This window comes from Sminthopsis crassicaudata, chromosome 4, assembly GCF_048593235.1.
Source record: "Sminthopsis crassicaudata isolate SCR6 chromosome 4, ASM4859323v1, whole genome shotgun sequence".
Lineage (NCBI taxonomy): Eukaryota > Metazoa > Chordata > Mammalia > Dasyuromorphia > Dasyuridae > Sminthopsis > Sminthopsis crassicaudata.
In genome coordinates this window covers 458,321,033-458,348,047 of record NC_133620.1, presented here as the reverse complement: position 1 = coordinate 458,348,047, position 27,015 = coordinate 458,321,033, and the positions used below count along the sequence as shown (strand labels likewise).

The window sequence follows — 27,015 nt, the reverse complement described above, 5'->3', positions numbered from 1 at the left end:
AGACAATATTACTATTTCTTTCTTCAATGCTATGTATATTTGTAACAAGGGTTTTGTTTTTTGGTTTTTTCCTTTCCAATAGGAAGGAAGATAAGATAATAAGATAAGATAAGATAATAAGGAGGAGATGGATGAGAAATACTTGTTAATTGAAAAAAAATTCTTTTTAATTTAAAAACTATAAATGTGAGGATTTCTTATTATTGGAGTAGAGACCAAGCCAACATGCCTCGATGTCATAGATGCTCACTTTCTTTTCAAGAAGAGTGACTTTAGATACAGAAGAAGCCTTGGAAGAAAGAATAAAATAAGTCCAAGAAGGACTGGACCAAAGTCACAAAGTTTCTCCTTTCTTTTAAAAGCAATAAAAAGTCACTCTTCCAGCATTTTTTTCCCAAAAGATGTGAAGTCTCTAGCTTACTTACAACCCAAATTATTCCTTTTTTATTTCCTATTCAGATTAGTAGAAATCCTCCCCAAACAAATGAAAAAGAGAAAGAAATATGACTTACAGGCTCCAGGGAACATTTTTATTATCGAATATAGCCCCAATATAACCATGCTCATAACTCTTTGCATGGCAGCTCCATAGATAAGTTTCCAGTGAGGGCAGGAGGAGAGGGCACTCAGGATGCCATCGTCTCCCCCTGCTTAATTTTAAACTCACCTCCTCCAGCACACACATACAAAGGAACCACTGTGTGGATGAGGATCTCTTGGGGTTTTTCCACAGTTCCTTAAGAGCTGGGAATCCTTCTGGGCAGAGGGACAATTGTTTTATTGCGGACAGAGGGACATTTCCCAGCTGATGAGACAGTTCTGAGCCAAATTCGGCCTTTCCTCATCACACTTGCTATTCAAATCACTGATCTGCAGAGGGCCAGATTTGGCAAGCTGTCTCCTCATGGATAAAGGAACCTGAGACCTCCTAAGCATTTTAATAATCTTTTGCTCTTAGTCATCTCTTTGTGTCCTGTCAGGAAGAAGAAAGAGAACTCTCTCTCTCTCTCTCTCTCTCTCTCTCTCTCTCTCTCTCTCTCTCTCTCTCTCTCTCTCTCTTTCTCTCTCTCTCTCTGTAGATTATTTATTTTATATTTTTTAAGTTCATATCTCAGAAAGTTTTAAAGGGAGTATTCTCTTAACCCAATTTAGAAGTCTCAACATGTCTGCTTAAGTCCTGTGCATGGCACTCCTGAAAATGGAGACCATACAAAACAAGTTCATGGAGGGATGCCAAAAAGTATTCGCCAGGAGAGAACAACTGCTTAGTTATTTGCAGCTTGATAGAAAAGTTGCCAACCCTACTTTACATGCCCCTTAAATTACTACAGAAACTTGAATTCCGAAAAAGCATTTGTTTCGACATTTGGCTAAATTATAAATTTTTCAAATAAGTTCCCATTTGAAAATCCCTCTCTGTGTCCCAAGGGTATCTGCAGTGTGCTTGTTTCTTGCCACAATGATGTCCTTTTCCCCCATTTAAATCAGAAAACAAGGAAGTAGAGAGACTGTTTTCAAGTCACATTTGGAAGTGTCTCTTGGTCAGAATTAAAATGAATGTCGTAACTTTCACAACTTTCCAGGTTTTCTTTCAAAACTATTTGCATAGCACTTGTTCAGGTCTATTTCTGAATTCCAAAAAGATGGAAAAACCCATAGATACTCCCTTGGGTTAATAATACTTTTGAAAACTTATTTTTTCTTCATTTGATCTTTAGGGACAAACAACTTTGTTTTGAGACACCAATAATTCTGTTTGCGTTCCAGTGCTCTGCAAATGAGACCTTTGTACCATCCCACATATGACAAATTCCTATGGGGGAGAAGAGACTTCTACCCCATGCCTTAGTATTCTACTCAAAGGTCAAGCAAGGAAGAATGTTTTTAACTGGCCTGAAACTGGGAACTTCAGTGGGCAAAGTGGTCAGAAACCATTCTCCAGTCAAGCCGAAGGGACTGGAGACCAGCACAAATTTGGGCATGTAAAAAGGTAATAGGTAAATGTACGGAAACAACATAAATCTGTATAAGTATTCTTTTTAATTAATCTGGAAGTGCTAATAAAATATATATGTATATATATTTCATATGTTTCAATTTGGACATCACTTTTCCAGTTCTTGAAGAAGTTCTCCAAAGTCAGTGATGTACCACTTGGCATTATCTTTCACTTGTTGCCTAATCACATTTCCTCCAAAGCCAATGAAAATATCCTAAAAAGGAGAGAAAAAAAAAAAAAAAGGAATCAAAAGTATCAAAATAAAATTATATGGTCACTCGTGTTGAGTCAGAAAGTCTTAAATTATCAATTTTGGGAGGTGGAGAGGGAATGTGAGTCAACAAGCATTCATTAAGTTCCTACTAGATGCGCTATACTAATTGCTAAAAAAAAGTAAAGAAAAGCAAAAAGACTCTACCATGGTTAATCTTTCATTCTAATGGAGGTTTTCCCCAGAAGTACATTTTAGAGCTAGTTTAGAACCATTCTTTGTACCTCATCCTAAATTAACATACTAATCAACCCACTGATTGAATATTGTACTAGGATAGAGATTGGATTAGCAGGGGTAGGACATCCTTCCTTTCTCTTCTCAATCAGGAAATCAGGAAAGTAGAAACATACTATCAGGTACAATCAGCATGAAAGAACTACTGATTGTTCTGGGAAGCTGCCTGTTTAGGGAGCTGATTGGGATGATTGTTGGGAAGAGCCTGATGCACCCACCCAAAGTGCTTAAATTAAACAAAAGCAATAGTGCAAAAAGTATCTGGAAGCTTAGTAGGCAGTTACTGAATGACCTTGGTTTTGGAATTTGATTTAGAGGGGAATGTTGGGAAAGTTCTACTAGAGTATTCCATTTACTCCACCATCTTGGATCCACCATGAATGTTGTTTTCTCAATTGATTTAGAACTGGAAGAGAACTGAGAAGTCACTGAATCCCAAATGTTCTCTTTTGACAGACTGGGCCCCCCAAAAAAACATTTTTTAAGAGAACTGCCCAAAACATACAATTTTTTAAAAAGAGAAGTGCCCAAACTGCCTGCCATCTAGGGGAGGAGGTGGAGAGAAGGAGGAGAAAATTCGGAACAAAAGTGAGTGCAAGGGATAATGTAAAAAAATTACCCATGCATATGTACTGTCAAAAAAAAAAGTTATAATTATAAAATTAATTTTTAAAAAGTATCAAAAAATTTAAAAAGAGAGAGAGAGAACTGCCCAAGACAATACATTCTGTTATAGAAAGTAACAGAAGCTCAGAGAAAAGTAAAATGACCTGCCCAAGTTGTAAGTCATAGAGATGGGATTCTGGCCCCAAAAGCACCTCCCTATAGACGAAGAGAGAGAAGACCATCTATCTCAGATCTATGTTTTGTTTGCTAATGAATAGATGGGGTGTAATATCCTTAGAACTTACAGCTGGAGGACAAGCTTCCATGTCGGTGGCTCCATCCCCAATCATGACGATTTTCTTAAAATGAAACCGTTCCTTCAGGAGTCCAATCACCTTGCCTTTCCCTCCCGACTCAGCGGTCAGTTGGCTCTCATCAAAACCCGCATACTCACCTAGAGAAAATAGTGATGGCAGCGGGGTCAAAGATCTATTCATTCCATGTTAAGAAATGTAGCAGGAGGGTGGAATAAAAACACCATGTCTAGGTTCAAACATCAACTCTTTATGTTTCTGAATGTCTATTACTTTTTTGAATTTTAAAACATCAGTATTTTGAGAACAATTAAAATTATGATTACCTATTCCCACTTATTTATGGCTTAATAAGTAGTTAACAAAAAAAAAGCATACATTTCAAACATCAACTCTTCTGTTGAGCACTCAAGGCCCTTCACAACTTGCCACTATTATTTCCCATTAAACATTTCCCCCATCAAACATTCTCCCATCCATGCAGGCTTTCTCCTGCTACACAAAGACCCAGTGCCTCAAATGCCTGCCCTCCTCAATTTCATCTCTCAGAATCCTCAGCATCCTTCAAAAATCAGATTAATAATCATCTTCCACAAGTGAACAGCCACCTCCAAGGGCTCCTCCAAGATTATCATCGGTCTATGTTTTTCCTTTGTCTCTATTTACAGATGTTCATGTTCTCTTATATTTTATTAGAATGTAACTTTCTTGAGAGTTGGAAATGTCTTATTTTTGTATTTGCATCATCAGTGCCTGGCATGTAGTAGGTATTTAATAAATACTTGTTGATTAATTGATTGGAGAGGAAAAGGAGTCAGAAAAGGAGGATGTTAGAGATTTAGAGTCCCTGGCTCTTCCTGGACATCCCAGGTGATCTAAGGGGAGCTGGTAGTGGAAGAACTCAATGTTCTCACCAAAGGCTAGCTTTCAAATCTCGCCAACAATAGTAATTCCCATTCTTTCTAGAAACGTGACTTTCTATTACTGCCCACCGAATTTTATAATACATTCTGCCTAGCCCACGTGATGACACAGGTATAGACAAAATAAATATAAGGCAGTTACCCCCCCACACACACACACACACATACACACACACATACACACAAGTTCTATGGTTCTGTGAATAGAGGGATAGCTTTGGAGGAAGAACGATTCAAGTTCAAATTTTATTTCTGATTCTATGACAGTGAGCCAGACATAATCTCTCAGTACACCAGGAAACTCTTGGGACTCCAAGTCTTAAAAGCAGATCCTGCCTTTCTCTGGGGAAGGGAAGCTTTTAAAAGGAAATCTTAGGATAGGAGTAGAATCATACCCCCCCTAAAAAATATACACACATATTTCCTTCTTCAATACCCCAAGAATCTGTTTTCACTGGCATAGATGCTCCCTCTAGAGGTGCAGATAGCACCTCAATAATTTAATAAATGCTTTTTAAGAACTGCTATGGCTGAAAAATGTACCACCTTCCTAGCTGTACCTAAAACTGTCTTATAAAGAAGCGGCCATCAAAACCATTTGGCACAGGCTAAGAAATAAGAGTAGTGGATCAGTGGAATAGGTTAGGCTCATAAGACACAATAGTTAATGATTATAGTTATCAAGTGTTTGATAAACCCAAAGACTCCAGTTTCTAGCATAAGAACTCACTATTTGACAAAAATTGCTTGGAAAATTAAAAAATAGTATGGCAGAAACTAGACACTGACCAATACCTAACATCTGATACCAAGATAAGGTGGAAATGAGTTAAAGACTTAGACATAAAAAGTGACAACTATAAACAAATTAGGAGAACAAGAGATAGTCTAACACTCAGATTTGTGGATAAGGAAAGCATTTATGTCCAAAGAAGAACTAGAGAACATTATGAAATACAAAATGGAGAATTTTGATTACATTTAATTAAAAAGGTTTTGTACAAACAAAACCAATGTAGCCAAGATTAGAAGGAAAGCAGAAAAATGGGAAAGTTTTTATATCCAAGGGTTCTGATAAAGGCCTTATTTCTAAAATAGACAGAGAAATGACTCAAATCTATAAGAATATAAGTCATTCTCCAATTGATAAATGGTCAAAGAATATGAAGAGACAATTTTCAGGCAAAGAAAATAAAATCATTTCTAATCATATGAAAAAATTCTCTAAATCACTACTAATTAGAGAAATGCAAATTAAGACAACTCTGAGGTACTGCTATACACCTCTCAAATTGGCTAAGATGACAGGAAAAGATAATGGTCAATGTTGGAGTGGATGAAGGAAAACTGAGACACTAATACATTGTTGGTGGAGCTGTGAACAACCATGGAGAGTATTTTGAAACTATGCCCAAAGGGTTATCAAACTGTGCATACCCTTTGATCCAGCACTGGGTCTGTATCCCAGAGAGATCAGTAAAAAGGGAAAAGGACCCACATATGCAAAAATGCTTGTAGCAGCCCTTTTTGTAGTGGCAAGAAACTAGAAACTGAGTAGATGCCCATAACTTGGAGAATGGCTGAATAAGTCATGGCATATGAATATTATGGAATATTATTTTTCTATAAGAAACGATCAGCAGAATGATTTCAGAGAGATCTGGAGACACTTACATGAACTGAGGCTGAGTGAAATGAGCAGAACCAGGAGAACATTGTACAAAACAACAAGATTGTGTGATGATCAACTGTGATTGACCTGGCTCTTTTCAACAATGAGGTGATTCAGGCCAATTCCAAAAACTTGTGATGGAGAGAGCCAAATGCATCCAAAGGGAGGATTATGGGGACTGAATGTGGATCACAACATAATATTTCTACTTTTTGTTGTAGTTTGCTTGCTTTTTGTTTTCTTTGTCATTTTTCTTCCTTTTTGATTTTATTTTTCTTGTGCTGCATGATAAATGTGGAAATATGAATAGAAGAATTGCACATATTTAACATATATTGGATTACTTACTATCTAGGGAAACGGTCAGGGAGAAGGAAGGAAAAAAATTTGGAAAACAAGGTTTTGCAAGAGTGGATGTTGAAAACTATCCTTGCATATATTTTGAAAATAAAAAACTTATTATTAAAAAAAAATCAGATACCAAAGTCTGCCTTTTCCAAAGTTAGCCTGGTTTTATTTAATTCAAGTGAATTAGAACTCTCTTTTTTTTTTTAATAAAGTGGAGAGCATTTTTATGTATTTATTTTTAGCATTTTTTTAAAACTTTGAAAGCTCTCCCTCCTTCCCATTCCTCTCCCATCCAAGCAATTTTATTTTGAAAACTAAAAGTAACCCAACTCATGCTGCAGGAACCGAAGGCCCAAGCTGGAATTAAGGAATTTAATGAGAAAATAATTATCAGCCTAGAATCCCCCAAAGCTGGATTTTCTATTTTCTAAAAGCTTTTTGTTTTCTTTTTCCCTTTCTTTTTATTTATTTATTTGTTTGTTTGTTTATTAATATACATTGCTTTATGAATCATGTTGGGAGAGAAAAATTAGCAAAAGGGAAAAACCATGGATGAGATTTAAAAAAAAAAAAATGAAAAAAGAAGTGAACATAGAATAAGTCACTTTAGTTCTTTTTCTGGATGTAGATGGCATTTTCTGTCCAAATTCTATCAGGATTACTTTGGATCACTGAACCACTGAGAAGAACCAAATCTCATAGTTGATCATCACATAATCTTGCTGTTGTGTATACAATATATTTCTGGTTCTGCTTGTTTCACTCAAGCATCAGTTCATGAGCTTTTTATTTTCAAAATATATAAAAGATAATTTTCAATGTTCACCTTTGCAAAATCTTGTGTTCCAAATTTTTCTTTTTCCCTCTCTCCCTCCCTCCACCTCTAGACAGCAAGTAATCCAATATAGGTTAAATATGTGCTGTTCTTCTATACATATTTCCACAATTATCATGGTGCACAAGAAAAATCAGTCAAAAAGGGGGAAAAATGAGAAAGAAAACAAAAAGCAAGCAAACAACAACAAAAAAAGTGAAAATACTAAGCTGTGATCCACATTCAGTCCCCATAGTTCTCTTTCTGGATGCAAATGGTTCTGTCTATCACAAGACCATTAAAATTGGCCTAAAATGGTACTTCATTATTGAAAAGAACCACATCCATCAGTATTGGTCATTGTATAATGTTGTTCTCTTGATTCTCATTTCACTCAGCATCAGTTCCTGTCAGTTTCTCCAGGACTTTCTGAAATCATCCTGCTGGTCGTTTCTTACAGAACAATAATATTCCATAACATTCATAGACTATAACTTATTCAGCCATTATCCAACTGACGGGCATCCACTCAGTTTCCAGTTTCTTGCCCCTACAAAAAGGGCTGCTATATGTTAAGATTTCTTTGGGATACAGACCCAATAGAGACACTGCTGGATCAAAGGACATGTGCAGTTTGTAGCCCTTTGGGCCTAGTTACAAGTTGCAAAGCTGGTTTCTTGAAGTCCTGCTTTGGCAGGCTGTATTTCTGCCAGGGACCTACAGCTAGGCTTCTTCACTTTTTCTGTTTTGCTTTATTTCGCTTGTTCTAGACCCCTTTACAGTGTCTAGTGAAGTCTATGGACCCTTTTTCAGAAGAGTTTTTAAATGCATAAAAGAAAACTAGTGGATACAAAATAAGCAGCACAGATCACTTGGAAATGTGCTCATTGGTGAAAACCTAAGGCATTTTACCAACTATTATCAAATGGATAAAGACAAGCTGGTCCTGACCTGGGAGCCTATACACATGAGTCATAGGTTCATAGACCTAGAAACTAACGGATTCTTCGAGGTCATTTTGCCCATCCCTCCATTTTATAGATTAGGAAAATGAAGTCTAGTAAAGTTGTGATGTACACTGGTTATAACATAGGTCATAATTGGGGGCAGGATGACCCCAGTGCTTTTGGGCACACACTTAAAACCACAAAGAAATAGCTATTTCCTCATTTAATTTTTATTTCTTATCCAATTATCACACCCTGTGCCCATCACCAGCGACCCCTTTACCTGCATACTCTCTATTAGTGGAACTGAAATGAATAAGAAGAGAATATTCCAAATGGACACTTACCATTGAAATAGAACTTCAATCTATTGGCAAAGACATTGGTGGCTGGAATATTGAGTTTGGAAGCGACATGTTCTACGATGCTCCTGAACCCACCAGATATTAAGAAGACCTGAACGTTTCGCTGCTGTAAACGGCTCACCAGCTCCCTAAGGGTGACAGAAATTAAATCAGCAAAGAGAAGCCCATAGAAAGAGGGCTCCAGAAATATATTTATATCTCATAGTAGGACCTCTGCATGGGCTTATGGCTTCTTAATTCTTCTAGTTTGGTTGGAGCAATTATTAACTTCTAAATTATTAATTTTAAAAATAATTATATATGAGACATCCATGGTGTCATTTTATTTATTTGTTTTTGTTCGGTCATTTTGGTCATATCTGACTTTCTGTGATCCCAATTTGGCTGTTTTCTTGACAAAGCAATGGAATGGTTTGCCATTTCCTTCTCTAGCTCATTTGATAGATGAGGTAACTGAAGTAAATAGAGTGAAATGATATGTCCAGGGTCTGAGTTTTCCTGAGTCTATGACTAGGTACCACTTAGCAGGCCCTAAAGTGTCAAGTGAGAATATCAGTTATCAGCACAGGATCACAGACTTAGAGCTGGGAGGGACTGAGTGCAGTGTTCCCCTTGTACAGAGGAGGAAAGAAGAATGACTTTAGATCACAGGCAGTAAGTGGCAGAGGGAGGCTCTGAACCCAGCTCCCTCTCAGCACATCTCCCTTCAGTCTCTCTAGAAGCTGGGCACTGGGTCCTTCCTGGGCTGTGCAACTGGAAGTCCATGGAGGTAGGATGTCTGTGGACTCCTGAGAGCCACGGCTCCCTCTTACCTGATCCCCGGCGTGAGGTGGGGAGGGTGGTCCGAGAGAAGCTTCTGCACCTGCTCTCTGGAGGGCTGGATCAATGCTAATCGCTCTGTTAAAGCTGCCTTGAAAGTCACTGCGCCACCCATAGCTCTGCGGGTCCTGAGAAGGAGATTCAGCCAATGAGTTCCAACCCCATGCCCAGCAAGGTACCCACACCGCCAAAGAAATGACTGCTAGTGGAGTCACCCATGCTGGTCTATATTGTGGGCTTGGGCTCTCAGAAGGCCCAGCCCAGGGGCTTCCTAAACTGCTATCTCAGGCTTGAGAAGGGTCGACAAAGAGTATCTTCTGTGAGGAGACAAGCTTTCCCTGTGTCTGACCTGGCAGGGGCAGAAGTCCAGTCCAAGCTATTATAGAAAGTAGGACAGGAATGCTGGGTGATGGAGGGGGGGTTCCCTGGAAACTCCACAGTGCTGCAAACCTTTGTTCCTACGGGGTCCAAAATGGATAATTATGCAGGCTGAGGGTAACAGACCCTTTAGAATCCTAGAGAAAGCTGCCACAACCAGGGAAGGAAGGGGGCTCTGAGTGAGTCTGTCTAAATAGTCTGACAAAAGTAGGGAACACCACCTTAATCAGGAGCATTCTGTGGGTAGACTGCTGGTGCCAGCCCTTTCCACAACATAACCCGCCTCAGAGTCCTTGCATCTGATGAACACCTAGTAGTTGCTAGGATTTTATAGATACCTATATAGATCTGTATCTATGTTATAGATTCCTATAGATCTATATCTACGTTATAGATACCTATAGATCTATATCTAGGTTATAGATTCCTATAGATCTATATCTACGTTATAGACACCTATAGATCTGTATCTGTATTATAGATATCTACAGATCTATATCTATGTTATAGATATCTATATTATAAATACCAATAGATCTACATTTGTATTATAGATTCCTATAGATCTATGTCTATATTATAAATTCCCATAGATCTAAATCTATATTATATCTGTAGATCTATATCTATGCTATAGATACCTATAGATCTATATCAGCATTATAGGTACCTATAGATCTATATTAAATATAGATAGATTTTATATTTGACTATAGATCTATTTTATATATACCTATTTTTTATAGACCAGTCCCCCCACAGTCCTTATTTCAGAGATGGGAAAATGGAGGCTGGGAGGCAAGCCCACGACTAAACCTGGTGCACTCTGACCCCTGTTCTAGCCTCCCCTAGTAATACTCTCACGCTAGGCCGACCGAAGAGAGGCCCAGTGTTTAATTATTCTCATACATTTCTGACACAGCATCCCCAACACCGCAGAACTTGGCCAGCTCATCGATTCCTTCTTCCCTAATGACCGTACTGTCAACATCAAAACAGACGGCATCAGCAGAGCAAAAAATTTCTCTCAGCTCCGAGTGGGAGACCATCCTTCAAAGAATTCTCCTTCTAAAAGACAAAACAAGAATGAGAAATATCAAGCAACTGGATTCAAACCAACAGATATTTAGTATGTGCTTACTATGTGCCAAGATATTGGGAAGACGAAAGTAAAAGAAGAGAAATATTTCAGATGATGTGATGGAGTGCCTGGCTTGGAATCAGGAAAACTTAAATTCAAATGCAGTCTAAAACATTTACTAGTTGTGTGACTCTAGGCAAGTCACTTACCCTTCTCTGCCTCAGTTTCCTAATCTGTAAAATGAACTGGAGAAAAAAAATGAGTTTAAATCCAGCCTTACTAGCTGTGTGACTCTGGGAAAGTCTATCTTACTTCATTTTCTCAACTTCCTTTGTAAAGTGTTTAGCACAGTGTCTGGTACCCTTAAATAAGCTTTAGTTATTATTCTTTTGGAAGCTTAATCTGATCTTTAGTTAGGATCGGGCATTTAGGTGCCCACCAAATATTCCTGATGAGTCCCCTTTTAAATTCAGTCAGAGAGGAAGGGCTGGCTCCTACTGTAAGTAACATCAGGCTCATGGTGCCTTTTTTAAATATTTCTAAAGCTCTTAAATGATTTTGTGCCCTGCAGACATTATGGTGTCTTATACTGATTTTCATTCCTCTACAGTCTGAAGGGACAGAATTTTCCCCAAATTTCCGAGAGCTCTGGAATAAAAGTGGCAGTGCAGTCTTGCTCCCCAGCTGCCATGAAGTCATGGGTAAATGTGACAGTCACTTTTACATCTCGGCTCCCTGTAGTCCATCTTCAGGTTGGGACATGCGATACAGTTCCTGCTGTCCGCACCTATTTCCTGCAGCCTTGCGGGCTGGCATTCACAGTGCCAACAGGGGCAGGCTGTGGTTCAGAGATCCCGTCTCTCTCTGTACCAAGCACAACACAAAATTAAACTCACAATCATTTGCTCAAGATTTTGGCTTCACTTTTTTGTGTAGGTGGAAAATCCTGTAAGACCTGAAAGTTCAGCAAGAAGCAACTATGACTTAACATCAGATAGAACTGAAAGGAGATCATATGAACTAAGTGGGATCGGAGCAAAGAATGCTAAATTCTGAATGGGGGTGACAGACCCCCAGAATGCAAACCCTCAGCCAGAAGGAGCATTATAGAATACGAGATCTGACTATGCAAAGACCTTAGCACGTAGCGGCTGGGCAACCCTAGGATTGTTTACTTTGTTATCTTATCCATACACTGGCCTGTCCGGACTCTGGAAGCTTGGCTCAAGTGCCAAAGGTCCCCACAAACAGCCAGATCAGAGACAATATCATGTTACCGACTCTGCCCCTCATCCCTCAGGATTCAGGTCATGTTCTGGTAGCCATGCTTGAGGATGCAGTAGACATTCTACTAGAATTCCTCCTGCAAAACATTTTCCCAAATTCAAGACTTCTGGTGACAATCTTTCTTAATGTTAGAGACTAGACTGTTGGGTTGGACTGAGTCAGGAAAACCCAAGCAGAAATCCTTCTTTGGATACTAAATACTAAACATGTCACTTAACCTCTTCCAGCCTCAGTTTCCTCACCTATAAAATGGAAATAACAACAAGAACCCACTTCCCAGAGTGATTATGAGGACTGAATGAGATAACATATGGAAAGATAAAAAGAGAAATTCCATTTAAGACAACTGCAGACAATATACAAATTTTTGAGGTTGTTTAGTTGATTAGTCATGTCCTATTTTTCATGACAAATTTGAAGTTTTCTTGGCAAAGATTTGCCATTTCCTCCTCCAGCTCTTTATATAAATAAGGAAACTTAAGGCAGACAGGATTAAGAGATTTGCTTAGTCACACAGCTAGTAAATGTTTGAATTTGAACTCAGGTTCATCTAACTCCAGGGTAAACATTTTATCTACTAATCCCCTAGTATCCTCACAATGAAAACAGAATATAGAACTAGTCCCTAACTAGTCCCAGCTCCATCATCTACTAGCTATACGATTTGGGCCATTTCTTTATATTACCATTCATACACAGCAGAAGTAGATAAAAAGAGAAATTCTATTTAAAATAACTGTAGACCATATAAAATACTCAGGACAATCTAAGTACAGTGTTTTGTAAGTCTTAAAGCATTTTATAAACTTTATTATTTATCCTTATCTCATATATATCATATATAATATATTTTATATATTATATATAATCTATGTTACATATAATATATAATATATAACATAATGCTGCATATCTTACATATTATATATAATAATTTATAATATATAATGTTACATATCTTACATCTGTTATATATCTTATATATAATATACTTTTATATATTTTAAATGTTACATATAAGATATGTTATATCTCATATATATATATATATATATATATTCTATAATATTCTAGAATATTATCTACTCTTATTAGGTGATTATTCCCTCCAATAAAGCTGATTCTCATCCATTCCTGCGTGACTCCCATTCCCCTTCTCATTCTTATTCAGCACAAGGTTTCCTTGCTATGTGCCAGAAGCTTTCCTCATGTTTCCTTCATATTGTGTGGAGTCAGTGGAGCACACATTCTGTCCATCCGCTGTCCCTTGCACTCCCACCGAGGCCGGCTCCCTTCTCCAAGGACAATACCTCTGCTCCTCTGTAACTGTTCTTGCATCACACGTGGCAGCCTGCTCGTGTCTACTATGTGCCCCTCGCCCTTTGTCCTATAGCTAGACACTGAAGATAGAGCCACCTGTCTCAAAGGTGGTAAAGACCCAGAAAAGTCGCCTGCATCTGTTAGGCAGGAGGGATATCATTCCCATTTCAAAGCTGACACCCAGAAAAAAATGAGGGTAAATAAGGGACTTGCTAAAGTCACTCAGCTTGTAATTGTTGGAAGGGAGAGCAGCATCCAGATCTGCAAGCGTGCACAGAAAAGACACAAGTCCCAAGTGTGGAGACTTCAGGAGCCAGAATAAGCCTAAGTTCTAAGAAGCCCCTGAAGGAGACCACAGCAATGGACTAGTCCACACTTTGTACAGCAGCAAGAACAGGAAACTGGGGGGATGACTGAACAAATGGTCTGTGAAGGAGTAGGAAAAACAGCGAGCCATAAAAATTGACAACAGGGGATGATTCCCTGGCAAGACTTCCATGAACTGATGCAGAATGAAGGGAGCAGAAACAGAACAATAACAACTATAAAACCAAGAGGTTCAAAAGCTGTAAGAATTCTGATCAATGTATGATTGCAGAGGACCGTGAGGAAACTGCTACCCACTTCCTGCCAGAGAGGGGTTGGATTTGTAGAAAGAGACATATATATTTTCAGGGCAAAGCCAATTCAGAAATTTGTTCTCTTTCTTTAAAGAAAATTAGCTGGAATAGGGAAAGGAGAAAAATATCCATTTTGATTCATCGTAAAAAAAAATTAATTTAATTTTAAAAAAGAACTATAAAAAGTAAGTAGCCCAGAATTTTAATAAGCTTTGCAATTTTAATAAGTTGCCATGATATTCCGCTCCTGGGAAAACACAAGGCCCAGTGATGAATGGGCAAGGAAAAAAAAAGTTAAAAACCCATTTAAGAAAGTCGACCTGTTCTTGTAGAAATAAGAAGACAAACTGTGATTAATACATAATTCATTTCCAGACAGAGTTAAAGAACTTTCGGGAGGTGGTCATGGCCCACTCTTTTTTAATGCTTTATAGCATGAACCTGCTACCACCATGGCCTTAGGCACAATGGCAACTACCTCCCCTAGTCTCTCTTAAAGAAGAAGAGAGAACTATAAGTAATAATATCCCCGGGAGTAACTGATAGTCACCCTAAAAGCTAGTCCATGCTGGACCACCAAGCCGGATGTGCAGAGGAGCAAACAGTCTCTACATACAAGTGTGGCAGAAATCTGCCAGTTCAGACACCAAGGCTTTGTCATAGTGAAAGCTAAGGGCACGGAAGGAGAGCAGCAGATGAGGTCCTTTACTTCCTCTTGGTAGAGAGGGCTACAGTGGGATAAAGTGGCATCCACCATCAGCCATAATCAAGGGGTAAATTTGGCTTTTTGTTTATTTTTATTCCTTTGCTACAAGAGAGAGTCTTAAGAACACTGTTATTGGACAATGACAACAGTGTAAAAAGCATAAAAAAAAAAAAAAACACCTTTTATTTAAAAAAAAAAAAGTACTAGAACAGAATCTAGAACTAGTTTTACACTAGTTCCAGCTCCATCATTCTAGGTATATGACTTTGGGCATAGACTGTGATCTTTATCAGCCTCTCTTTGCTCATATGTACAATGGAAATAATCATACCTTTTTGTTATAAAGATCACATTAGATAATCCACAGGGAAATCATTTGGTTAAGTGAAAACATTGTATTATTATATCTTTGGGGGGATTTCCAATACCTATAATTAGCCATACCCTTAAAATACACAGATTTTATCAATGTGGGAATATCCATGCAGAGTTTAAGACTGAAATATTTCATTTCTACTTTCTTTGCCTGAGGTTTAGAGACATTAAGGGATTTGTCCATGGTCAGCAGCTAGTGTCAAAGGCAAGATTTGAATCCACGTCTTTTGCATGGCACAATAGATAGATCTGGGGTAAGGAAGAATCATCTTCCCGAGTTCAAATTCATATTTATTAGCTGTGTAAGACCCTGGACAAGTCATTTAACTCTGTGTGCCTCAGTTTCCCCATCTGTAAAATGACCTGGAGAAGGAAATGGCAAACATTTCAGTACCTTTGCCAAGAAAACCCCAAATGGGGTCATGGAGAGTTAGACATGGCTGAACAATTTTCCTGATTTCACTCTATCCACTATACCACAATGATATATATACTAATGATCATCCAAGATGAAGGAAATCACAGACCATCCAGATCCAACACCCTTGTTTTATGGAGGAACAAATTGAGGCATGGAAAGCCAGCTGGTTTGCCTGAAGGTCTCATTAGTGGCAAAGTTCTTGGGTCCCAGTCTCTCACCTGTAGGGTTCTGTATATCCCATAGAGCTGAAGGCTCCTATTTCTCCCAAGTCTTCCCATCCCCCATTCTTGCCATGTCTGAGCCACCCAGCTGCTCCCTAACCCCTAGCCTGGGAACAACAATCATTGTTGAAATTCTTGGCCAAGAAACCATGGTTGTTCTCCCCCGGGGCATGAGTGTGCTCCTAGTACTGCTGGGAAGGGATACCTCGGAAAAATGGGTAAGATCTCAGTAGAGATGGGCAAAGGGAGAAGGCATTGGTAAGGGAAGTGATGTTTTCCAGAGAAAAAAGCACTACCTTGTGGTTTCCCTTAAGTTCTGATTTTTTTCTCCCAACATGATTCATATGTAAATATTTTTTAAAAAATAAATGTACATGTATAACCAAAAGAAACGTTGTTTGACATGTAACTGGGGAAAATTTTAAGTGAAAAAATAAATAAAATTTTAAAAAATTGTTTAAAAAAGCACTAACTCTGGAGTCAGAAGATTTGACTTCAAATCTCTCTGACATGTGACTTTCGGTAAGTAATTTGAACCTCTTGGGACAGAATTTCCCCATATATACAATAGATTTGGTTTTGATGGCCTCTGAGCTCCCTTTCTAGCTCTTGTCTAAGAGTTTATGAATGGATGCTGGATCTCTGACATCTGCAAAGAAGCCTTGGGGGAGAAGGATTGAATGGAGAGAAGGGGAAGAGGGCTGGAAAAATGGGGAAAAAAGGACAGGACAGACTCTAGTGCCCATGTCCAAAAGCTAAAGGACATGTGGACACAAACTTCTCCACTCCCAGCAGCTCCCAAGAATAAGTCCTTCCCAGGAATAAGCTGCTTCTGTATTGGGGCAGCCCCAAGTTTGTCTTCCTGGGGGAGGGGACACGGGTCAAAGAGACAAACCGATTGGTCCTTGTGGACTAGCCTCCCCATGCACCTGCTCAGGTCCCTGCACCCCTCAAAAATGAAAACTGATTTGTCTTTAGAGATAGCTGCAGTCCAGATGAAACTTTCTACCCAAGCTTTCTATGATCCTTGACCCCGAACATCAGCAGCCCTCTGAAACATATTCCAACAACTGCAAATCACATAAAAATGTGATGTATAGCCACCCTTTTCCTGATATTATTGCTCTTATTTTTGTGATTGTGATAATTGAGCCTGACTTTTTGTGACTCCATTTGTGATTTTCTTGACAGAAAAGTACTGGGATGGTTTGCCATTTCCTTCTCCAGCTCATTATAGAGATGATGAAAGGGTGATGTGACTTGCCCCATTGTTAAGTGCCTGAGGTCGCAGCTGAACTCAGGACCTCCTAACTCAGGGACTTTGGGCCATCACAGAGCTTGCCTGTTACCACCTTTTTTGGAATCCATTTGAGTTAATGTTCTGGAGCACATAGCAATCAAGCACAGCAAAGAAACAAAGCAAGAAAAGGCAGAGGCCACCAGACTCACGTGTCTCCAGTGCTGAATCCCGAAGGTTTTGCTCTCCACAATGAGTTCCTTCTCTGAAAGACAGGGGGATATTGGGATTCCCACTCCAAAAGTCAAGACACAAACACAGTCTGGAAAGAGATCATGAAGAAAATGCGGTCCTGATGAGCGAAGGAAAGAGCAAAAAACATATGGATTCACTTTCTTTTCCTATTCACTTGCCAGTTACCTATTTCTTTTTTTTTTTTTTTTTTTTTTTTTTTTTGGTGAGACAATTGGGGTTAAGTGACTTGCCCAGGGTCACACAGCTAGGAAGTGTTAAGTGTCTGAGGGCAGATTTGAACTCAGGTCCTCCTGACTTCAGGGCTGGGGCTCTATCTGCTGCACCACTTGGTTATCTATTTCTCAATCAGCAAATATTTATTATTGCTTCTAGATACCAGATTTTTTGTTAAGAGGGAGTGCTTAGCCTTCAAAGGACTTATATTCTAATGGACAATCTGTAAAAAACAGAGACTTTGAAAGATGCATACAGAGTGGATAGGCAACCTCAGAAGGAGAAAGTGCCTTGGGAGCTGGAGAAAGCCTCCTACAAATGTAACCTAAGCTGAATCTTGAATGGAGCCAGGGAAACTAAAAAGAGGTGAGTTGTACCACACATAAGGAACAGCCAGGGCAAGGGTCCGGAGTCGGGAGATAGTGTGTCATATATGAAGCTGGATAATATCGTGGAACACATGGAACAAGGTGTAAGAAGACTAGAAAACTAAGAAGGAGCCAGATTGTAAAACAAACAAACAAACAAAAAACATTAAATGTAACTGTTTGGACATGTATACATATATTGCATTTAACTTATACTTTAACATACGTAGCATGTATTAGTTAACCTGCCATCTGGAGGAGGGGATGGGGGAAGGAGGGGAAAAGTTGGAACAAAAGGTTTTGCAATTGTCAATGCTGGAAAATTACCCATGCATATGTCTGGTAAATAAAAAAGCTATTAAAAAAAAACAAACCATTAAATGACTTCCTACTTATCTTGGAAAAAACAGGGATCTACTGGAATTTATTGAGGGGAATGGGGCGTATATCTTGTAAATAAAAAGCTATAATAAAAAAAACAACCATTAAATGACTTCCTACTTAATCTTGGAAATAATAGGGATCCAATGGAATTTATTGAGGGGAATGGGGCGTATATCTTGTAAATAAAAAGCTATAATAAAAAAAAAAACATTAAATGACTTCCTACTTAATCTTGGAAATAACAGGGATCCATTGGAATTTATTGAGGGGAATGGGCCCTTAGAAAAATAATTTTTTTAATTTTTTGCTATACAAAATGGCTTCATACTCAATACAATAAATATGTAAACTCATATTTACAATACATATATGCATATATGTTGGTGTGTGTATAAGAAAGATAAAGACAGAGCCAGAAACAGACATAAAGAAAAGCAGAAGCAACAAGACATAACACAGCCTATCTTGGAGGTAGGAAGTACTGCCTTTGACATATACTGAATATATGACAAAAAAAATTTGGTAAATAAAGATTGGCCAGGTCACTTGAGCTTTCTTAGTCTAACACACCCATCTCTTTCAAATATTTGGCTAAGACTCAAGAGCAACAAAGATGGAGCATATCCTGTTCTGTTGCTTCAACCCTGCAAGAACCCGGGGTGTAACCCTGAGATCAGCTTGTACCTGATGAGCAGGTTACAAAGGGAGGAAAAATGGGAAAGACGAAAACTCCATGTACATTATAGAGATTCCAAGAGCAAGAAAAGACAGCTTCTATCAAAGGAGAAAAGAAATTCAATGAAATTCCAAGGAACAGGTAGATCTTAGAATCTGGGATGGAGCCTGTTGCATGAGCAAAAAGAAGCAGAGCAAGTAGCTGGAAATTATGACATGAGCGCCTCATGAGAGATGAAAAGACTAGAGAGAAGGATAAGTGGGCTGGGACCAAGAAAGAAGGAAAAACAAAGAATGAAAGACATCAGGTAAGTAAAGTCAAAAGGAGATAGACAAAGAGGGAATTAGGGAGAGGGAAGAAATAGAAAGGGAAAGAAGAAAAGGGAAAAGGGAAGAGAGGAAGATGTAGAGGGAGAAGAAAAGGGAAAGGGAGAGAAAAAGAAGAAAGGGAAAGTTGGGAGGAGTGAAAGAGAAAAAGAAAAGAAAAGAAAGACAAAGGAAAACAATCTAGTAAATACAACTTTTCCCTTTCTGAGCCCAGAGCACCCTTCAAGATGTGTGTGGAAAAGCTGCGCTTTTCAATGGAGGAAAGCTTGGGCCAATGGTTAAGATCCATTTTGAGGAACGTGGTGGGGGGAGAGGTAGAAAATTATACAGTTAGAATGGACCTCTGGCTCTCTGAGTATCTGGAAGTTCTAAGGGAGAAGTCACATAGAACAAGAGAATGGAATTGAGGGTACAATGAAGACCACAACCCCTCCATACCTTAGCAGGGGCTTCATGAGTCGCTACAGCCCAAATATTCATGGATTAGTTGGCCAACCCTCAGGATAAGGGACTCTCTAAAGTGGAACCAGGCAGGTCCAATGCTGGACCCAAACTCAAAGCCTTTCTACCAGCTTAGGAGAACGTGCCTGTGGTGATGCAACATTAGCATACCTGTTGAAAACTCCAGGTAGCTTTTTAAGTCAAGATAAAGTATGAGAATAGATCTTTTTGACAGGTGAATACTGCAGAATATTCCATATAATAGAATCTTCCAAAATAACAATAATAGCTGACATTTCCAAAAAGCTTCCACTTTACAAAGGCATTATCATTTGGTCCTCACAATAACCTTCTGACGTAGCTATGACAGGTTGTTCAGGGGAGAATATTGGTCAGAATCTGTGATCTTCCAGTATAGAAATTCCCTCCCCAGGAGCAGCTAGATAGAGCATCGGTCTAGAGTCAGAAGTCCAAAATCTAGCCTCGGATATTTATTTGACACTTACCAGCTGTGTGTCTCATAAAAAAAAAAAAAGAAAAATGCAACTGGGGGGGTGCCCATCAGTAGAGGAATGGCTGTGGTATATGAACATAATGGAATATTATCAGGCAAGAAGAAATGAAAAATCTGGAAAGACTTGTATGATCTGATGCAAAGCGAAAGAAGCAGAACCAGGAAAACATTGTATACAGTATCAGCAACATTGTGTGATGATAACTCTTCCCAGCAATATAATGATCCAAGACAAGGACAAAGGACTCACGAAGGAAAACTCTATCCACATCCAGATAAGGAATTAGTGGATGCTGAATGCAGATCAAAACATAAGTTTTTCACTTTATTAATTCTCCTGTTTTTTTTTTTTCCTTTTGATCTGTTTCTTCTTTTCCAACTGTGACTAATATGGAAATATATTTTACATGATAGCACATGTATAATAACTATATAAAACTGCCTATCATCTTTGGAAGAAGGGAAGGGAGGGAGAAAAATTTGGAACTCAAAATCTTGTAAAAGTAAATGCTAAAATAACTGTTTGGACATGTATACATATATTGTATTTAACTAATACTTTAACATATTTAACATGTATTTGTCAACATGCCACCTGGGGGAAGGGGTAGGGGGAAGGAGGGGAAAAGTTGGAACAAAAGGTTTGGCAATTGTCAATACTAAAAAATTACCCATGCATATATCTTGTAAATAAAAAGCTATAATAAAAAAAAAAAAAATGCTAAAAATTTTGTTGACATGTAACTATAGAAAAAGTAAAATACTATTTAGAAATTCCATAATGCAGACAGGCAACTCAGTTCAGGAACAGAGGTTCACAGATGACCTTGAAGGTCAACTACTCCAACTCTTCATTTTATAGATGGAAAAGTGGAGGTCCACAGAGTTTATCTGTCCAGTGTCACACAGTTAACAGTATTCAAACCCAGAACTTTCGTCTCCAAACCCAGTGCTCCTTCTACTTCACCATTCTGCCTCATAATATGGAGGACCATGATCCTGCCAGGGATTGAACCCAGACTTTCCTGGTTCTAAGGTTAACTATCTATTGACCACAGACACAAGATTACAGCCCAAATCTATCCATTCTTCCATGATACCTTCCACCTTCACTAGTTTATCTTTACTAAGGAAAGATGGAGAGGAAAGGAGGCTCATTCTGATAAATAATACTCATCTGAGAGAGCCATCTACTTCTAGAAAGAGGACTATGGGGACTACATGTGGATCACAAAATAGTATTTTCCCCTTTTTTGTTGTTTACTTGCTTATTTTTTCTTTCTTTTTTTTTTCCTTTTTGATCTTTTTTTTGTGCAGCATGATAAGTGTGGAAATATGTTTAGAAGAATAGTACATGTCTAACCTATATTGGATTATTTACTATCTAGGTGAGGGGGGAGAGAGGATGAAACAATTTGGAACACAAGGTTTTGCAAGAGTGAATGTTGAAAACCATTTATGCAATCTGAAAATAAAAAGCTACTATTAAATAAATAAATAAATAAATGACGCTCATCTCTAAGAGAATAAGATGTGCCAAAAGGGACATCCTCATGTCCTTCTTCTCAGTTGGTTGAGCAGGAAGAGCCCTTTCCCACCTGGACTGGGCTTGGAACTCTGAAAAACCTAAAATTACACCCAGAATCAGTATTAGGATCAAATGAGATTTTTGTGTATCAGTGTACAAAACTGAAAACATAACATGAATGCTAGTTATTATCATCAATGGCCAAATTAGAGTAAGGAAGATCTGAGTTCCAATCCTACCTTGATGCCCATTTCTGTGAAGTTAGGCAGGTAACTTCTTTCTGTGCCTCAGGCAAAAATCTAGGATTTATCTATTGAGTCACAGATGAGCTTTGGGAGGGCAGCTACAGTGGAATGGGTGTCTCAGTGAAACTGTGACCCATTGAAGGCCTTAGTTTAAAAAGGCCAAAGTTTCTCATTGCATCCAAGGCCATCTCTAGTCATCCTGAGCTGCATCTGTGCACTGGGCCCAGACGGCTCTGGAGGGAACAGTGAGGCAGGTGACCTTGCCCAGCTCTCCCTCGCTTGCATGTCACGGTATCACCTCCCTGATGTCAGTCCTCTTAGAGAGTGAGGGACAAATAGCAACCACCACCTAAGAAATGACTTTTAAGGAGATTGTCCCCAGTGAGAACAGGGAGATCCCATAGCAGGAGTCTAATAAATGCTTACTGCTTGACTGGTCACTGCTATAACAAGGAGCATCAGGACTTTCCAGGAACAGTCCAGAGGTCAGCACGCTATAACTGAAATGGCTAAAAACTACAAGTCAGAAAACCCAGGCTTTCCCGGTGGCTTTGATTTTTTTATTCCTGAGCATTTTTTTTTTTTTTTTTTTTTTTTTTTTAAAGCAAAGCCAGTGTGTGTAGGGGCGTAGAAATAGAGACTGGGGAAAGAATCATAATATTTGAATTTTTCTGAATTGAGGAATCAGATCCTCTCCGTTACTTCCTGAGTCCTGAACCAGGGCAAGAGAAATGTCAGCTCCTCGAGGGCAGGGCCTGTTTTGTTTCTGTCTTTTTAATCCTTGGGCACTGACTATTTTTATTTATTTTTTTTTTTCACTGCCAATGTTTAACCAACTTGAGTATTCTATTTAACTGTAGTTTAGAGAGCTCGGTGCTGCCAGCAGGAGGAGACATAGGTGCCCCAGGTGTTCCTCAAACCCAGCTTGGCTGCCCAGAGTTTTTCAGAAGCTCCGGAGGCATTTGTGAAATACCTGGACTTCAACCAACACCCTTTGGGGGTTTTCCTAGTTCCCAAAGAAGTTTCTGCATTTATGGCTGAGAGGATTTGCAGACGAGAAAATGGGCCTTACTAAAAAGTGCCCTGAGTAAGGTCAGCCACATACAGAGTAGCAAAAGCAGCACTGGAGCCTAAGTGTCCAGACGAGACTCCTCCCTAGCACCTTGCCATGTCTGTCTGCAGTCCCCAATGGGTTAGAACCGTACAGGACAGTTCTCTTTGTTATTATTTTTGATCCATACGATGTTAAAGAGCAAGTGACTGATTGCACTGATAGCTCATTTGTGTCAGAGGCAAAGACTCAACTCAGGTTTCTCTGCTCTGAGCTTCTCCTTAGCAGGACACAGAAAACATACCAGGGATGGTAATAAAAACATACCAGGGATGGTAATAAAACACACCGAGGAATGGTAATAAAACACACCGAGGGATGGTAATAAAACACACCGAGGGATGGTAATAAAACCACACCGAGGGATGGTAATAAAACCACACCGAGGGATGGTAATAAAACACACCGAGGGATGGTAATAAAACACACGAGGGATGGTAATAAAACACACCGAGGGATGGTAATAAAACACACCGAGGGATGGTAATAAAACATAAAAAGTGGTGATCTAAATTGTGGAAATATAGAGAGAAGAATTGCACTGTTTAGTATAAATTAATTATAGATTTAATATGGATTAGTTATAGATTACTTGCTTTTCTAAGGGAGGGGGTGGAGGGAAGGAGGGAGAAAAACTTTTGGAACTCAAGGCTTTGCAAGGTTAACGTTTAAAGCTACGCAGATATTTTGAAAATAAAAAGACTTTTTTAAAAAGCGTTGATCTAATTTCTTCATTGATTTTCACACAGTATCAGTCCACAAGCCCCGGACAAAAGGCTAGCCATTGAATGAATGAGTCCTCAGCCCCCACTTGAATTTTTGCAGCAGTGCACAGAAATAGTAAAACTGCTTTAAAAAGCTAACAGGACGGAAGGAGAGGGTGCCGGGTGTCCCAGGATCGGGTGGCTAGCCCCTAACTCTGGGGAGCCCCCCCCCCCACAGGGGCTGATGGTTCTCCCACAGAGGATTGCATCATTCATTCATCCTGAAATTAACAAGCAGCGTGGGGAGAATGGAGCCGGAGAAACCGCAGCTCCGCCGGCGACCGGGGGAGCCCTGGAAGCCCAGGCGCTGCCCCTCCGCCGGCTCCCGGACCCAGCCCAGTGGACCTGAGGGGAGCGCAGGGCTAGTCCGGCAAGAATCGGTAACGCGCCTCGGGACTTACGGAGCGCCGAGGTCCCCGCGGGAGTCCTTCCGGCTGCACGGGAACGAAGGTCCAGCCTGGGCTCCCAGTCACATGCTGGGGATCCGGAGAATGTGACCCTCCCGGGACGAGGCTGGCTCTAACAAATGCTCATTTCAGATCTGCTGAGCAAGCTCGGGGCATTTTTGCATAACGCCTTCCTAAACTAAAGCCTCCAGGACCTCGCCGCTCCGAGACCTGTGGAGAAGAGAGCCGAGGCCCCGCCCCGGGGCGTGGCTTCCCTCCGCCCCGCCCCCTCCTGCTCCTGTTGGTCGGGGAGGACCAGCAGACCCGGCCGCGCTCCCAAAGTCCGAAACAGCGTGGTCTCTGCCTCTCTCGCACCGGGCCGAGCCGGGAGGTTCTGTGCGCTCCCCCAGGGAGAACAGGTAGAGCCAAGTGTGTGGGGGAGGCCGTGGTCTACAAGTTTGTTTTTTTTTATTTGATCCTCCCAATAACCTGCAAGGCAGATCAAGTCAACAAGCATTTATTAGGCGCCTACTGTATGCCAGGTACAATTGCTAAGTTTAGGAGAAAAGTAAGACTGTTCCTGCTTTCAAGGAGTTTCAGATTTGAACTCGGGTCCTCCTGACTTCAGGATTGGTACTCTATCCACTGCACCATCTAGCTGCCCCTCATATTAAATTTTTTTTTATAATCAATTTCTTTTTTTTTATTGTTTTTTTTTATTTGATCCTCCCAATAACCTGCAAGGCAGATCAAGTCAACAAGCATTTATTAGACGCCTACTGCATGCCAGGTACAATTGCTAAGTTTAGAAGAAAAGTAAGACTGTTCCTGCTTTCAAGGAGTTTCAGATTTGAACTCAGGTCCTCCTGACTTCAGGATTGGTACTCTATCCATTGCACTATCTAGCTGCCCCTCATATTAATTTTTTTTAATAATCAATTTCTTTTTTTTAAATAGTTTTTATTTACCAGATATATGCATGGGTAATTTTACAACATTGACAATTGCCAAACCTTTTGTCCTAATTTTTCTCCTCCTTCCCCCCCTCCCAGATGGCAGGTTGACCCATACATGCTCAGTATGTTAAAGTATAAATTAAATACAATCATATTAACTTTTTAAGTACACATTTCTTCATGAATCATGTTGGGAGAGAAAAATCAGAACAAAAGGGAAAAACTACAAGAGGAAAAATAAATAAAGAGAACATAGCCCGTGTTGATTTATATTCAATCTCCATAGTTGTTTCCGGATGCAGATGGCACTTTCTATCATAAAGTTTATTGGGGTTGCCTTGGATCACTGAACGGCTGAGAAGAACCAAGTCTTTCATAGTTGATCATCACCCAATATTGCTGTTACTGTTAGAATATATTCCTGGTTCTGCTTGTTTCACTCAGCATCAATTCCAATTTTTAACTGAGAGGATAGACCAAGAATTATGGTAAACTTGAGGTGCTTAAAAGATCAGATCTAGAAGGAATAAATGGCACAGTCAGGATTTGACCTGAGATCTCATACTCCTTCCATAAAATCAGCATGTTTTTCTTTTTCTTTTTTTTTTAATTTATTATTTTTTTAATTAATTTTATAATTATAACATTTTCTTTGACAGTACATATGCATAAGTAATTTTTTTTTTTTTACAACATTATCCCTTGTACTCCCTTCTGTTCCGAGTTTTTCCCCTCCTTCCCTCCACCCCCTCCCCTAGATGGCAGGCAGTCCCATACAAATTAAATATCTTATAGCATATCCTAGGTACAATATATATGTGCAGAACCAAATTTTGTTGTTGTTGTTGTTGCAAAGGAAGAATTGTATTTGGAAGCTAAAAATAATCTGGGAAGAAAAACCAAAAAAAAATGCTCACAGTTTACACTCATTTCCCAATGTTCCTTTTCTGGGTGTAGCTGATTCTGTCCATCATTGATCAATTGGAATTGGATTAGCTCTTCTCTAAAATCAGCATGTTTTTCAATTCCTTACATGTTGTAAAGGATGAAGTCTTTCACTGTATATCTCTGCAGAAAGTCTGGGTTTACTATAGCCAGGGGTTCTCAAACTATGGCCCGCTGGCCAGATGCGGACTGAGGACATTTATGTGGCCCGCCAGGTTATGGCAAATGGGCTGAGGGGCAGAGACAGAGTGGGAGCTTTTGTTTTTACTCTAGTCCGGCCTCCCACAGTCTGAGGGACGGGGAACTGGCCCCTATTTAAAAAGTTTGAGGACCATTGCTATCTATAAACTCTACAGTGAGATGACTGATAATCACAATTCTTAGATGTTGATGATGAAACAGTTTTACCAAGTGAATACAGCACAGAATGTTGGAATAAGAAAAGACTTGGGTTTGAAACCTGCCACTGCCCCTTTCTAGCTGTGTGACCCCAAGCGAATTGTTTAACTCTCCTGACCTATGTTTTATGTGTAAAATGGTGATGACAAAAATAGCATCTATGGTACAGGCTTATAAGAGTCAAAAGAGGTAACATATAAGAAGTACTTTGCAAACTTTAAAGCTTTGCATTAATGTGAACTGTTATTATTATTGATTGAGGTAAGGAATCCTATTGACCTGAGTGATTAGTGATCCATTCACCCATCAATGAGAATGAGTGACTGAGTCACGGAGTTCTAGGATGGTTTGAATGTAGATATAAAGCTAGGATGTAAGCCAGGAAAGATACTGGAAAACAAGCATAACTGGCAAATTCCTTTGAGTTAGGGGCATTGTCTAAATATGTACATGGTTGAGGGAGGCTAGAGACAGTCTACTTTCTACACCAAAGTAGGAGTCATTTCCCTTTGAGGGATGTCTCCCTGAAGGACCCTTAGAAGT

At 39.5% G+C, this 27,015-nt stretch overlaps 1 protein-coding gene across 1 annotated transcript; it reads right to left on the bottom strand.

Moving 5' to 3' along the window:
• Positions 1-2,023: 2,023 nt before the first annotated feature.
• PSPH (phosphoserine phosphatase) lies at positions 2,024-24,383 on the bottom strand. The gene is made up of 7 exons (XM_074263977.1): positions 24,188-24,383; positions 17,174-17,283; positions 10,603-10,761; positions 9,309-9,443; positions 8,479-8,624; positions 3,419-3,567; positions 2,024-2,213 (listed from the first exon to the last, which is right to left on the bottom strand). Exons 3-7 carry the CDS (start codon positions 10,740-10,742, stop codon positions 2,106-2,108), a joined length of 678 nt encoding a protein of 225 aa, XP_074120078.1. The 5' UTR covers positions 10,743-10,761; positions 17,174-17,283; positions 24,188-24,383; the 3' UTR covers positions 2,024-2,105.
• Positions 24,384-27,015: the final 2,632 nt, after the last annotated feature.